Source organism: Bradysia coprophila, unplaced genomic scaffold, assembly GCF_014529535.1.
Source record: "Bradysia coprophila strain Holo2 unplaced genomic scaffold, BU_Bcop_v1 contig_350, whole genome shotgun sequence".
Taxonomy (NCBI): Eukaryota; Metazoa; Arthropoda; class Insecta; order Diptera; family Sciaridae; genus Bradysia; species Bradysia coprophila.
Genome location: NW_023503608.1, coordinates 71541 through 84085, shown reverse-complemented (window position 1 = coordinate 84085; position 12545 = coordinate 71541). Strand labels below are relative to the sequence as shown.

The 12545-nt window shown below is 36.6% G+C and overlaps 3 protein-coding genes and 2 long non-coding RNA genes across 6 annotated transcripts; 2 read left to right on the top strand and 3 right to left on the bottom strand.

Moving 5' to 3' along the window:
* The first annotated feature begins 3644 nt into the window (after positions 1-3644).
* Positions 3645-4847, top strand: LOC119079883. The gene is made up of 3 exons (XR_005088249.1): positions 3645-3691; positions 4366-4499; positions 4603-4847. It is a non-coding gene; the product is annotated as an uncharacterized LOC119079883 (long non-coding RNA).
* A 23-nt stretch (positions 4848-4870) lies between these two features.
* Positions 4871-5876, bottom strand: LOC119079882 (protein FAM136A-like). The gene is made up of 4 exons (XM_037187964.1): positions 5681-5876; positions 5263-5427; positions 5103-5199; positions 4871-5035 (listed from the first exon to the last, which is right to left on the bottom strand). Exons 1-4 carry the CDS (start codon positions 5774-5776, stop codon positions 4944-4946), a joined length of 450 nt encoding a protein of 149 aa, XP_037043859.1. The 5' UTR covers positions 5777-5876; the 3' UTR covers positions 4871-4943.
* Positions 5877-6417: 541 nt separating this feature from the next.
* Positions 6418-6723, bottom strand: LOC119079881. The gene is made up of 2 exons (XR_005088248.1): positions 6620-6723; positions 6418-6584 (listed from the first exon to the last, which is right to left on the bottom strand). It is a non-coding gene; the product is annotated as an uncharacterized LOC119079881 (long non-coding RNA).
* Positions 6724-8308: 1585 nt separating this feature from the next.
* On the top strand, positions 8309-9909 carry LOC119079880 (gastrula zinc finger protein XlCGF7.1-like). Of its 2 annotated transcripts, none has more exons than XR_005088247.1 (6): positions 8309-8462; positions 8522-8644; positions 8712-8931; positions 9113-9196; positions 9275-9550; positions 9608-9909. XR_005088247.1 is itself a non-coding variant. In XM_037187963.1 (6 exons), the coding sequence occupies exons 1-6, from the start codon at positions 8448-8450 to the stop codon at positions 9819-9821; spliced, it is 840 nt and encodes a 279-aa protein (XP_037043858.1). In that variant the 5' UTR covers positions 8309-8447; the 3' UTR covers positions 9822-9909. The 2 variants fall into 2 exon arrangements, 1 of the variants encoding a protein (XP_037043858.1); XM_037187963.1 differs by having other exon boundaries at positions 9275-9458.
* Positions 9910-10806: 897 nt separating this feature from the next.
* LOC119079879 (craniofacial development protein 1) lies at positions 10807-11913 on the bottom strand. Its single transcript, XM_037187962.1, has 2 exons — positions 11765-11913; positions 10807-11664 (listed from the first exon to the last, which is right to left on the bottom strand). The coding sequence occupies exon 2, from the start codon at positions 11634-11636 to the stop codon at positions 10824-10826; it is 813 nt and encodes a 270-aa protein (XP_037043857.1). The 5' UTR covers positions 11637-11664; positions 11765-11913; the 3' UTR covers positions 10807-10823.
* Between the last annotated feature and the right edge of the window lie 632 nt (positions 11914-12545).

Sequence of the window (12545 nt, the reverse complement as noted above, 5' to 3'; positions counted from 1 at the left end):
AGGGAAGTATGCCAAAATGTTTGATATACAGATTAGTTATCCGGTCATGTATCTGGTAAAATTATAATCAGTTCAATATTAGTTTTAATTGCCAAGATTGCTACTCACACGAAATGTGAAGATTTCAACCTTTTGAAATTTTGAGAACTGTTAACGTTAGTAAACAGATAAAAATATGGAATTACAATTTTTAGCTCCGAGGGGATTACTTTCAAAAAGTAATTCTTTCGGGATTAGATTTATCTTCGCTAGAAATTTAAAAAATGTAATTCCTTCAGGGATTAAAAGTAGGACTGGGGATTGAACGACGATACTGCTGCTCAGAATTTTCAGTCTATAATTTGATTGTCTTGAAATCACACTTTTGTGTTTTTTTTTAAGTTGGACATTTTATTTGGTTCATCTGTTTACGAACAATACACGGTTATGTTAGAAAAATTAATTGAATTGAAACGGATATTAATTTGGCCTTAAAATGTTTCAAAGGGACTACCGATGCTTTATTCTGCCTTGCGATATCGGGCTAAAAATAAAAATTTTAAGTCGGTTTTTAGAGATACTGCCAATTTGAATAAATCATCAAATCAATGTAGACATTACAAAGATAGTACAGATATAGAAATTGCAGGAAGGCCACTTTGAGCTGTGAAATATTCCACATTACTATGGGAAAACAGACATGTTTGAATTTAAATGGTAACATACTTTATAAAAAAATGCTAAGAAAACTACAGAAGAAAATAAAAATGAAAATCATGAAAAAATAGTGTGGTTTGAATCGACGATCTTGCTATCTGGCAATGTGCATTTTAATCCCATGAGGAATTAGTTTCTTTGAAACAACGGTTCACAATAAGCCATGTTGGGATTAAGAAGAAATTGCAGCGGTGCGGTGGTATGATCGTAGACTGAAATGCAGGAGGGCCCGGGTTCAAATTAATAAAAACATTTCTCATTCCAGATTCACAAAAAAGGTTCTTCTCATATCAGACGTTTAGATAAAAATTATAACATAACCATATCCTAAAATAAAGTTTTTTTTATTTTTATTTCTTAAGTAAAAGAAGAAGGGATTGGAATATTTTTTCATTGCACTACAAATAACATTTTGATCGGATTAACACGAGATTTTCATTTTCATAGTAAATAAGCGTCGAACGTCAGGGCCTAAAAGATCAAAATTTAATTCCTCTAGGGATTACTTACTTGGGGATAAGTTCAAGTAATCCCTGAGGGGATTAAATTTAAATTCTAAAAAAGATTCGGTCGCGCACTGGTAATCCCAAAATGATTTAGATCTAGGTCTATATTTTTATCTGTGTACCTTAAAATAATTTTGGTATGTTCCATTGCATGTACAGATGTTACATTTGAGTCGTGGAAGAGGTGAATTTAAGAAATGGTGCGAATTATGTAAGTTTACGAATTTAGTAGTCTTGGGCTGGCACCTTTTTTTAAATTTAAATTGTCAAATGCGAGAACTGTCTGCTGAGCGAAGGAAATTGTAATGTTGTCGATTAACAACTAGCGAAAGTCGTCATGTGAAGTTTCATGACACGGGACCAAAATTACAGAACTTTACTTTAAGAGGGAGGGAGGTAATATGTCTATTCTGCCACTAGAGAAGACCCTTTACCTCGCTCGTGCGGTAAAATCCACTGCAATACACTGAAAATAATTTGTTAGCTCGTACCACGGCTGAAGTGCTCGGATAACCTACTATTTCTCTTAATTTGGTACCTTTTATTTGCATGACACGTTGTATTACATATCTGTTTTATCTTGTTTATTCGACGGCTGAATATTGTTGTCCAGTTTGGTTGCGGAGCTCCCATGTCAGTAAAGTCGATGCTCAACTGAACGCCTGCCTTCGTACAGTCACCGGCACATTAAAATCAGCCCTGCTCCCATGGCTTCCAGTTTTAGCAAACATCACTCCGTCGAACATTCGCCGTGATAATGCTTTGGTTCAGGAATTGACGAAAATTTCGGAACACCCATGCCTTCCTGTTCACAGAGATCTGGTCGACGCCCCGTCGTTTTCGAGGCTGAAAAATAGAGATCCAATTTGGAAAGAACAGTTTTTCCACACCGCAAATTTCGCCTACGACCAGACTGAAAAGTGGCGAGAATCGTGGAGTAATGAAAATTTGCGAAACCAACACATCATTGCTGACCCAACGACTAAGGTTAAGGGCATGGATCAGCCACGACCAATTTGGTGCCGTTTAAACCGTCTCAGAACTGGTCATGGTCGCAGCGCTAGTATGCTCTTCAAGTGGAACGCGAACAGTTCACCGAATTGTGATTGCAGTGACGTACCACAGACAACAAACCACATAGTAAATGATTGCGTCTTGAGGAGCTTTAATGGCGGTCTTCAGCAAATTCATGAAGTTACCCCTGCAGCCTGCAGCGGTGCGGTGGCTTCAACTCATGGATATCGATTTATGATGGTCGAATTTTGTGTTTTTTTCTAATTTGATTGTTGGACTAAGAGATTCGCCTTTGAATCTAGTTTTTTTACTGTTAAAGTTTTTTGGTATTCATTTATGTAAACTCCATACGAAATAATAATAATAATAATATCTTATCACAACGCAAATACTAACTTGAAAAATAAATAAATAAATAAAGTCTAGTCCAAACATTAGGATTAAGAACCTATCGGACACTAAGCAATAGTTTAGTCCCCAACCAATACAACGGTTTTAGAGTTGGCATTCGCTAAAACGGATGATAAACGATGGTACCGTCACCGCCGTAGAGGCGTATACAAAATCAACATGGCAAAGTCTAGCGAGTTTCAAGGAAAATAAAAAAAACATTTTGTACCGAAAAAAGTGTTTGCATGCCGTTTTTCGTTAATGTATGATGTATGAACTATAACTATACATGTAAATATATAGTATGTATGTTATAGGTACAAGAATACTGAGTAATAAAGGGATGCTAGTGAATGTGGTTTTGTGTTGCAAATAATTATTTTTGAAAGGGAAATGATTTATTTGTTTGTTTATTGACATAACTTCAACGAGCTTTCATCCCAACTGATTGTTGATAATAGTCCTAACATGCTTGTTTTTCTTCTTCACTTATTTTGGACAAACAACATTCCTGTATAGTCCCTCAAAATAATGAAGTTACAGAACGCAGAAGATGATGGACCGTGAGGAGTGATGGAATGATAGGAACAATGCTACTGCCGCTTTAGTAATCCCAAAGGTCCTGTCAGGTCTAGTATTTTAAATACACCTTCGGCTCGCTACAGCTGCATAACTTCCTAATCGTCAAAATGAGCATTTTTGATGTTCATAATATACTTTGTTCACTTTATTTATACCTTAAGTAAATAGAAAACGGTGCCGGTCCGGTAAAGTAACACATTTTTTCTCTGCCATTTCCGACTTGCAGCCATAGATACTGATACAGTTCTGTCCTGTTGAATGCACAATTTATTTAGCAAAATAAATTTATTTAATCAATTGAGCTCTTCGTATACATAACATTATCATAGAAATTGTTTTAAAATGCGACGAGGTTCTTATGATTATTTTGATTGACATGTTGCACTAAGAATATATTTTCGTTGCCTTGAAGAAAAATCTCTATATTCAATTATAAAGTGCAATATCTCTCAGTATCAGAATAATATTTGTAGTGATAAGACAATAAACGCAATCATCCGAAGGTATTAAGTTAGTGTCAGGATGATATACTATATTTTCTTACATTTCTGCTCTGATGCGGTATACAAGCAATACAAGGGGAAACCTTATAATCTTTTGAAAACACCAAATATAGCGATGACGACGATGCTGTTTTTGTCTATGACAAAGAATTCCAATGTTTCGTCAATAAGCAATTATGAAAAATTCTGCAGAAACCTTATGTTGTTTGTTTCTTTGAGGATGGTTTACAAAAAAAAAAAAAAAACAATTTGGACAAAAAACAGTAATTTCAGATTAGCAACTGTATGTTGTACGTACATTTGGAACGTACAACAGGGGTCAGAGTACCTTGAGAGATAATAAATATTTACTCTGAAAGCTAGAAGGTCTAAATTCACTTGTTTTCGTACTTTTGCATTTCATTGAACAACAAATAGGAGAGAAAAGGAAAAGACTATCAAATTAATCTATGGAAGCCGTATGACTCTCACACAAAAATTTCGTTAGTTTCGACCGTGGAAAATGGAAAATTTTACATTACTTGAAACCTCATTTGGTTAAATATTCATTGTTTGGGTTGAAAGTGAAAGCTTTTCCGAAATCAAGCACAAAGTAGACCAGATTCGATAGATTGATATGCGTATTGCCAATTCAGAGAGAGGTAGACAGTGAGAAGAATTTTTTTAAATCTCAGGCTTGGGTGATCATGGAGAATATATTTTGCCTGAGTCCTGTCAGTTACTAAGAAGTGCGTTGAAGAACTTACCAAAGTTTTGATCTTTCTTCAATGCCGTTTTCTCAGAAATAGAAGAACTCGGAATCAATAACGTAAGTTATCCTTCTGTCTTAACACAGACCCGAATTGGCTACTCAAAGACGATTTGGGTAGCGCTTCCGGCATAAATTTAAAATAAAATTTTCTTTTCTATAGTCGTGAAGGCGTTAAGAGTTAAAAAGTGCATCTGGCTATTTGGGGCGAGGGGAAAGTGGTACAGGACCCAGAAAAGTCACTGTACAAATACACGTAAAGTCAAAGTCATTGCTTGAAAATCATCAGACTTACACGAAATCATTGCACTGCGTTTTTCGAAGTAGTTTCCCCCTCGGATTGGCCCAGTCTGAGCCTGGTTTAACAGGGCAAAAAGGCAACTTTGTTCCACGTCATAACAAATCAAGTCCAACGAACTAAACAAAATTGCTCTTCGTATCGATAAATCTATTGTTTAATAAACTCAAACTTCTACACGTGTATAATACAACTACTGCATCCGACTAAGCATCCGGTAAATTGGCAGTACCCTTCTTCAGCACAGTTTTCATTGTTTTGAATAAATTTGGAATCAAGTCTACATGCTTGTCCACACCTAAAGGAAATAAATTTGAATTTGACATGAAAATCGGATCAAGTTTTATCAATGGATAAGTTCATACATTTGATAGCACATCGTTCGAACTGGGCGGTATATTTGGTCACTTCGGATTCTGATGGTGATGGAGGCATCTGATTTTTAATATCATCATTACATTGCTGAAATGTAGAAAGGGAAAATTGTCATTCGAAAAGAAAAGGAATTTTCGGTATGAAAATTACCATAACACATCGTTGCAGGCGACCTTGAAATCCTTCCAATTCCGAGTGTACGTAGCGTTGAGCTTTGTTGAGCGGTACCGAGCATCGATCTACACATCCCTGTACAGAGTCAATACTGGATGTTTGGTCTTCACAGCATCTGGCAGCGCAGAAGTGCATATCAGCCTGGAAGTAGTGTCAACTTTGAATCGGTTCGAAGAACAGAGTCGACGGAAATAAGAGTTGACAAAATTTAACGGTTAAGCGGTTAATAAGAAGAATCTAAGGTGTAATAGATCCATCAGCCCCAAACCCCCCAAACTGATATTTCAGCCGTTAAACTTAAAGCTTCGAATTTTGATCAACCCTGCAGTTTCTCACTGCTGTTTTCGGGCATAACCTCAAACAATACTGTATAACATTGAAACTGCTTATCTACCTGCGCTTTTCGTAAGAATGATTTATCCAACTCATCAACATTTCTGGTCATCTCCTGTTCCACCCGTTGTCGTTGTTGCTCTATCGTAACACTCATTGTAATGCAGTAGATCTTGATTATTTCACAAGAAAAAAATAATTCCGGTCACTCAAAGTTTTCAGAAGACACTACACACACTGAAGCATGTGTGTACAGAGTAAAAATAGTTAAGTTGACCGGGTGAGATATTGCTGCAAACACGAAAGATAGTATCTATTAACAGAAAGTCTTTTATGTAAGGTGGCTAGTTATGTTGTATGCCTAATTGTGTTTAAAGGGCCAAAACAGAGGCCCACTTACATCGTTACAGGAATAAATTGTTAACAAATAGGGACAAATGAGATGTGGCACACACCTGATTAGGTCGTAAATTCAATAAAATGTCAACGGAAATAAATCGAAATTTAAAGTCTTTCTCTTCGTTCGCACTCTATATGTGTACCACGAAAAAAGAAAATAATACAATTGGTTTCGCTATAGATCAAGTCCAAGGTTAGTCGAAATGTCAAAAATCACCTATAGAGACCCGAAAATATGTGTGTTTTTTGACATTCTCTTCATATACGGTGTTTAAGTAGAGCTAGATGGAAAATCAACTCGGGGTCTGCTGTCATCGATAATACAAAAGAATCTGACAGCAGACCCCGAGATGGAACAATAGGTTGTCATTTCGCCATCTCTCTAACTTAAACACTCTATACTCTATAGATCAAGTCCAAGGTTATTCGAAATGTCAAAAATCATCCACAGAGAACCCTAACCTCAACATATGTGCAGTGAAAATGAGCAGGCACTTTGTTCATGTTTGAAAATAGAAACAAATGTTTGAATGGTTTTCTTGTAAAATAATGAGCAAACACTTACGCTTTGACTTGACGACTTTACGTGTTAAACACTTACGCAATACAAGAAACAATCATAATTTCACCTTTTATACATTGGAAATCTATTAAATTAAACGTTTTTGAAGATCCGGAAAAAACACAGAATTAAACGGAATCTCAAAAATTTCAATATTTTCAGTGTTCGGATTTACAGTTACTCGCACTCGGTCAATAGGTCTGTTCCAAGTGCAACATCAAAATGTCAAACGTCAAACGTAAACTGCACTTGGATCAGATCTATTGATTTGTCGCTTTCAATTTATAGATGTAGTCTTGATTTCCATAAGAAAAAAAAAACACTCCGTTTTTTCTCAGTTTTCTCTTTATAGTCTAGTCGATAACGCAAAATGTTTACAAGAGTCTTCTGCTTAAATCTCATCCAAAGAAACTCCCAAATGTGTCCTAGTAAGAAGAGAAATTTGTATTTTTGCTATAGCTTCCTGTCTCTTCTTGTTAGAATACTTTTAGAAGTATTTTTGGGTGAAATCTAAGCAGAAAACTCTTGTAAACGTTTGTACTGAAAATTGCGTTTTCGACTACACTATTAAGCAATAGGAAAGAGGAGTGGTTTAGCTGAACGGAGGCAAAACGGAGTGGTTTTTTCTAAGTGGAAAACCAGCCTTAAGGTGGCCTCGCACTTACACTGATTTGCTCTCCGTTTACACAGTTCGTTGAAGCAATAGAAAACAGATGGAGTTTTCGCTGTTGTAAAAGTCTCGTGCAGGGTTCCGGCATAACGTTATTTTTAACGTTATTTTTTGTTACGTGGACGTAACGTTACAAAAACGATTCAAATGTAACGTTATTATCATAACGAAAAATTTAATGGTACATTTGTTACAGTTACACAATCTAAAACGGTTTTTGCTAACGAAATGTTTTTCGGTACATCTCGTAACGTTACAAGAAAACGAAAATTTTTCCGGTACATCTCGTAACGTTACAAGAAAACGTAAATTTTTCCGGTACATATCGTAACGTTAAAAGAAAACGAAATTCTTTCCGTTACATTCCGTAACGTTACCATGATACGGAATATTTTTCGATAAATGAAATAACGTTAAGACAATTAACTGTTCCAATACACTATCTTGAAAATTAGAGTAAATTACAGTAATAGCCTGGTCTAAAGGGAGGTTTATACGAATATTTTCTATCGTAAATGTTTTTTTTATTGAATTTTGAAGTATAAAACGGAGCATTTATCATGAAATTTTGGTATTTTTATTGTTTACAGCTCCGGAAACCGCAACTTTTTTGACACTAATTCTTTTTTATTTCTGTAACGTTACAATCTTTCCAAAAACGATTTCGTTTCTCTTTGTAACGTTAAGCCATACCGCAAATAAATTCGTTTTACTTCGTAACGTTAAGGCATACCGGAAAAAATTTGGTTTTACTTCGTAACGTTAAGCCACACCGGAAAATATTTCGTTTCTCTTTGTAACGTTACGCTATACCGGAAAAAATTTCGTTTCTCTTTATAACGTTAAACCATACCGAAATAATTTTTCGTTACACCGATTTCGTTATGAACTGTACCGAAAAAGCAAAAGTTCTATTTCGAAACGGTACGAAGTGAAACTTTTATGATAAAGTTTTAACGTTAAGGAACCCTGGTCTCGTGAAGCTACAAATGGTAATGTAAAGCTTTTTCACCTGCTGTCAATGTTTTGTTCTAACGAAAATTCCAACGGCATCGGCTGACGTTTAGAATTGTTGCTGATGGCGCGCATTGTACCCGTTGAGGAGACATTAATGGCATTAAATGTCAAACACTTTCTTGAAATAGACCATAAGAAGAACTAAACAGGAGAAATTACAGCATTTTCAAGAAGAAGAAAATGTATTTTGAAGTGGTCAGTGGTACCGGCATTGTTGTATCAACATTTTTTACTCAAAATTTTCCATTTTAAAGCAAGAGGAAATTGAACTGGAATCAGTTGAGGAGGAGCATCCAGTTGCAACCAAATCTGAAATACATAATTACGACGAAGATGGACAAGATGCCACCAACATGCAATGCAGCGATTGTCATCGGGTAAACAGAAAAAAAAATCAAAACAATCTCGTAAGCAAAATTAACAATTTTTTTTTGTTATCGAAAGTTTTTCAAAACCAAACAAGAGTTGATTGCCCATCGATTGATATCGCATCAGTCCGAAAAGAAATATCAATGTCAGTCGTGCAATCGCGTATTTTCGTCGCAGAGCAGTCTGCACACTCATATGAAATTGCATTCTGGAGATAAGCGATTTGCGTGTGATGTTTGCCAGAAGGAGTTCACGCAGTTGACGAACCTACAACGCCATTTGTTCACCCATTCTGGTAAGTGTAAAATAAGTACGGTGTTTTGTGTCTTCCGATACAAAATGGTCACATAGAGGCCAGTGTATGGAATTAACTAACATTTGAAGTTGAGATACCTGCGCTGATAGTTCCAGTAATTCGTGAAGCCTATGCACTGACCGTCTTTCTATCGTTAAAACAATTTTTCCTAATTTTTCAGGTGAACGACCTTTCGCATGTTCGATTTGCGATAAGCGCTTTACACAAAAATCGAACGTCGACAAGCATCAACTGACTCATGCTAGTAAGTGTATTTTGTGTAAATCGCTCTCACGCAATGATCCCCCATCGGCAAATTACATTTCTTTTCCATCTTGTTTAGAAACGAAACCCTTCAAGTGTTCCACATGTGACAAAGCGTTCACTCAAAAAGTGAATTTGACCAAACACGAAATGATACACAGTGGTTTGCGTCCATTCGTGTGTGAAATTTGCTCCAAAGCGTACACCCAACTAGTCAATTTGAACAAGCACATGCAGACGCACACAAAGCCACGAGATTCGGTGTACGTTTTTTAATTTTATTATTCCTATTTGTATGTCATTTACGCACAACAACCAGGCCTATCGGAGGCTCATACATATAAATAAGTCTAGGGTTCGTCCCGCCCCACATTTAATCTGACTATTTTACCGTAATCCAAATTTTTTACAGGGCCTACCTATGCGCAAAGTGTAAACAACTATTCGATTCGGTTCTGACCTATACGTCCCATTTGGATTCCTGTCGCGGCACCAATACAAATATGGAATTTGAGTTGACTTTAGATGAAATCGAGGATAATGATCCCAACTCGAATAAAGTGAATATTTTGAATATTATCAAGAGCACCGATTCGAAAATGAACGGTGCACTTATGGATCCTTAAGTTTTATGTTTACACACGTATATGGCACAATATTATTACTCGTTATTTTGCGTATTTCCATAAGAAAATAAACAAAAATTGAAAATTAGTGCGGGGAAGTTTCGTTTGGAGAGGAAGCAGGAAGTGTTTTTGACGATTGACATTGAAGACTTTAAATGGTAGCACCGATGATTTACTCTGGCTTGTACTGAAACCGTACTGATGCCCTTGGACAACTTGAAGACGCTAAAAATACTGAGACACCGATAATTGTCTACAATATTTGAGCTCTATCTTTCAATGTTAGCAATTATTCCACCACATAACCGCCATATGCTGTTAATATCTCGTACCGAAGACATCGCTGACACTGCTGTTATGGTGCTATTGGTTGGCACTGACTAATATTTCTTTCAACTGAACCGTCATGACTATCGAAACCCAGGAACCTCAGCAAGGAAATACCCTCACGAAGACATTTAAATATATCTTAGAACGACACCGCAAAAACAGGAACATGAACTGATATGTCAGGTAAGGCCGTGTATTGTCACACCACTGCATAAGACCAATATAGAAAATTCTATTGAGGTTCAACTGTTGGTCATCGATTTTCAGTTCTTGATTACTAAACAGGACCACACCCATAACCCAATTTAATTCGGATGCTTGTCTATGTAATAAACACCGTTGCCAGTGGTGAGAGCATCCTCATACGATAAACTTTGCTAAAAAAGACATTGGTCATGAGAGTTACCTTTTTCTCGATTTTTTCTTATTATTTTGAGCCAAGTATTCAACATCATTCTAATTTATTGAGAGGATCCAGAGGATTTTAAAGTTTACCAACGATGATTAGAGTGAAGCTAAATGGCATACCGATCGCTCAAAATTTGATAGAAGAGCCAACCATAATTTCTAATGAAGACACCTTTCCGTTTCCCTGGCCCGGATTCTGGGTCTTAGCGAATAACATGAAATCGAGAAAACCAAACTAATTTTTCCAAAGTTTTCCTTTAATAATTAACGGTTATTTCTCTTAGACAGTCTAATACTCTTCTCTATTTCAAATTGTCGGACATCGGTACGATCCAAAAAGTCTTGACGATCTAAATAACCATCTCTTCCTCGGTTATGTGTTTGCAGCTGCTCATCGATTCCTTCGTTACGCTTAAACGAATCCCAATCATGTTTTGACTTATCCAACACGCTAATTTTATTCTTCTTTGTTAAGTGTCCTAATACTGATCCAATGCCACCGCCAGCCCGTTTCAAACCTCCAGTCGGCGGGCGTCGTCCAGCACCATTACTCGGTCCACTCGATTTACCGTCCGCTTTTTCGTTGGTTGTGGAAGTTGTGGTCTCTTCAATTTCCTTTGTAATTTCCACCTTCTCACCGGCAAAATCAAATATTTGGGTAACCAACTTTTTTGGCGGTTCTTTTACCGGCTCTGGCTTTATATTATTATCACGAACTGTTGTCTCCTCGACGGCTACAGCTTTTTTCTGCTCTGGCTTTTTAGTAGGCAATGGATCTGTGCCACTCAGAAAATCCGCCCAAAGTGCATCTGCTCTGGATTTATCGTCTTCTGCATCTTCAGCGACTGTTTCACTTTCGGCATTTTCGACCTTATCATCCGTCTGCTTCTTTGTTTCATTTTTCGTTTTGTTGCTCTTTTTCGATGGCTTTGTTTTACTGGAATCTTTGCCGTTTGTCTCTGCATCGTCCACATCGTCATCGGAATCGACCTCGCTTAGATTTTCAGTCTGGCGATCGTCGGGACAATAGTCTTCGTCACTTTGATCGCTGTCCGACGCATATTCATCTTCGTCCATATTGATGTTTCCGAGTTGACTGCTGAAACTAAAGAGAATTATTAACAACAGTCAGATGCCAGGTCATTTGAAAAATGTCTGCATCAGTTCCGGTAACGCTAGAAGCCAAAAATTACAGTTGAATTTACCTATTTCTTTGAAGAAAAAGCGTTGCTTTAAATGTCGCTCGATAGACGGTAGTATTTAATACGGATACATACGGATGATGAATGCTGTCGCTTTGACACTGATTACAAACACTCAGGAAATGTGATAGCCAGAGCCGCAAAATTTTCTCAGGGTTAGGGTTGCATGGGATGCTGTTTTCTAATCATAAAATGATGGACAGAACCCTTTTTTTTAGATCATTAAAGCAAACTGCAGAGTTCGCATAGATTCTCAATCTCAGTCAGGCACGTCTGCAACTATAAAAAGAATTGCAACTGGATTTAATGAATCCATGCAATATTTCTGCTCATACTTTAATATGCTGCTCATAAGAATTTCACTGTTCATGCTGCTCACATCATTCCTAGCGTTCCTAGCATTCGTAGCGTGAAAAACACTAACTGTTAAGTGTCAATGTCAAATTAATAAAAACAAAAAAAAATTGTGATTGGTTTTTGCGTTTAGTGGACAAAATATTTCCGTAATTTTCCATTAAAATTTGTTGTTAAAAACAATAATGTGATTGACTGTGATCAGCTTGTGTTGTATGTAATGGCAAAAAATATTGTTTTCAATTACAAGTTGCTGTTGTTATGTTAGACATAAATGTTTTGTGAATGGGTGATACACCAAAACAACGTCGAATGTAAGTCACTTTTTTGTTGCACATAAAGTATTCTGGTTGTCTATTTCGTCGTTTATAAGCAAAGCGGCAACAATTTAGCTTCAATCAGTGCCATGTAATCAATGACAAATGATGTA

Bases quoted from the DNA above. Each gene is read 5' to 3' on its own strand.
- LOC119079882 (XM_037187964.1), bottom strand. From the start codon at position 5,776: ATGAGTGTTACGATAGAGCAACAACGACAACGGGTGGAACAGGAGATG. The intron at 5,200-5,262 runs GTAATTTTCATA...TCTACATTTCAG, and splicing joins GCCTGCAACGATGTGTTATG to CAATGTAATGATGATATTAA. The intron at 5,036-5,102 runs GTATGAACTTAT...TATTTCCTTTAG, and splicing joins CGAACGATGTGCTATCAAAT to GTGTGGACAAGCATGTAGAC.
- LOC119079880 (XM_037187963.1), top strand. The intron at 8,645-8,711 runs GTAAACAGAAAA...TGTTATCGAAAG, and splicing joins AATGCAGCGATTGTCATCGG to TTTTTCAAAACCAAACAAGA. The intron at 8,932-9,112 runs GTAAGTGTAAAA...CTAATTTTTCAG, and splicing joins CCATTTGTTCACCCATTCTG to GTGAACGACCTTTCGCATGT.
- LOC119079879 (XM_037187962.1), bottom strand. From the start codon at position 11,636: ATGGACGAAGATGAATATGCGTCGGACAGCGATCAAAGTGACGAAGAC.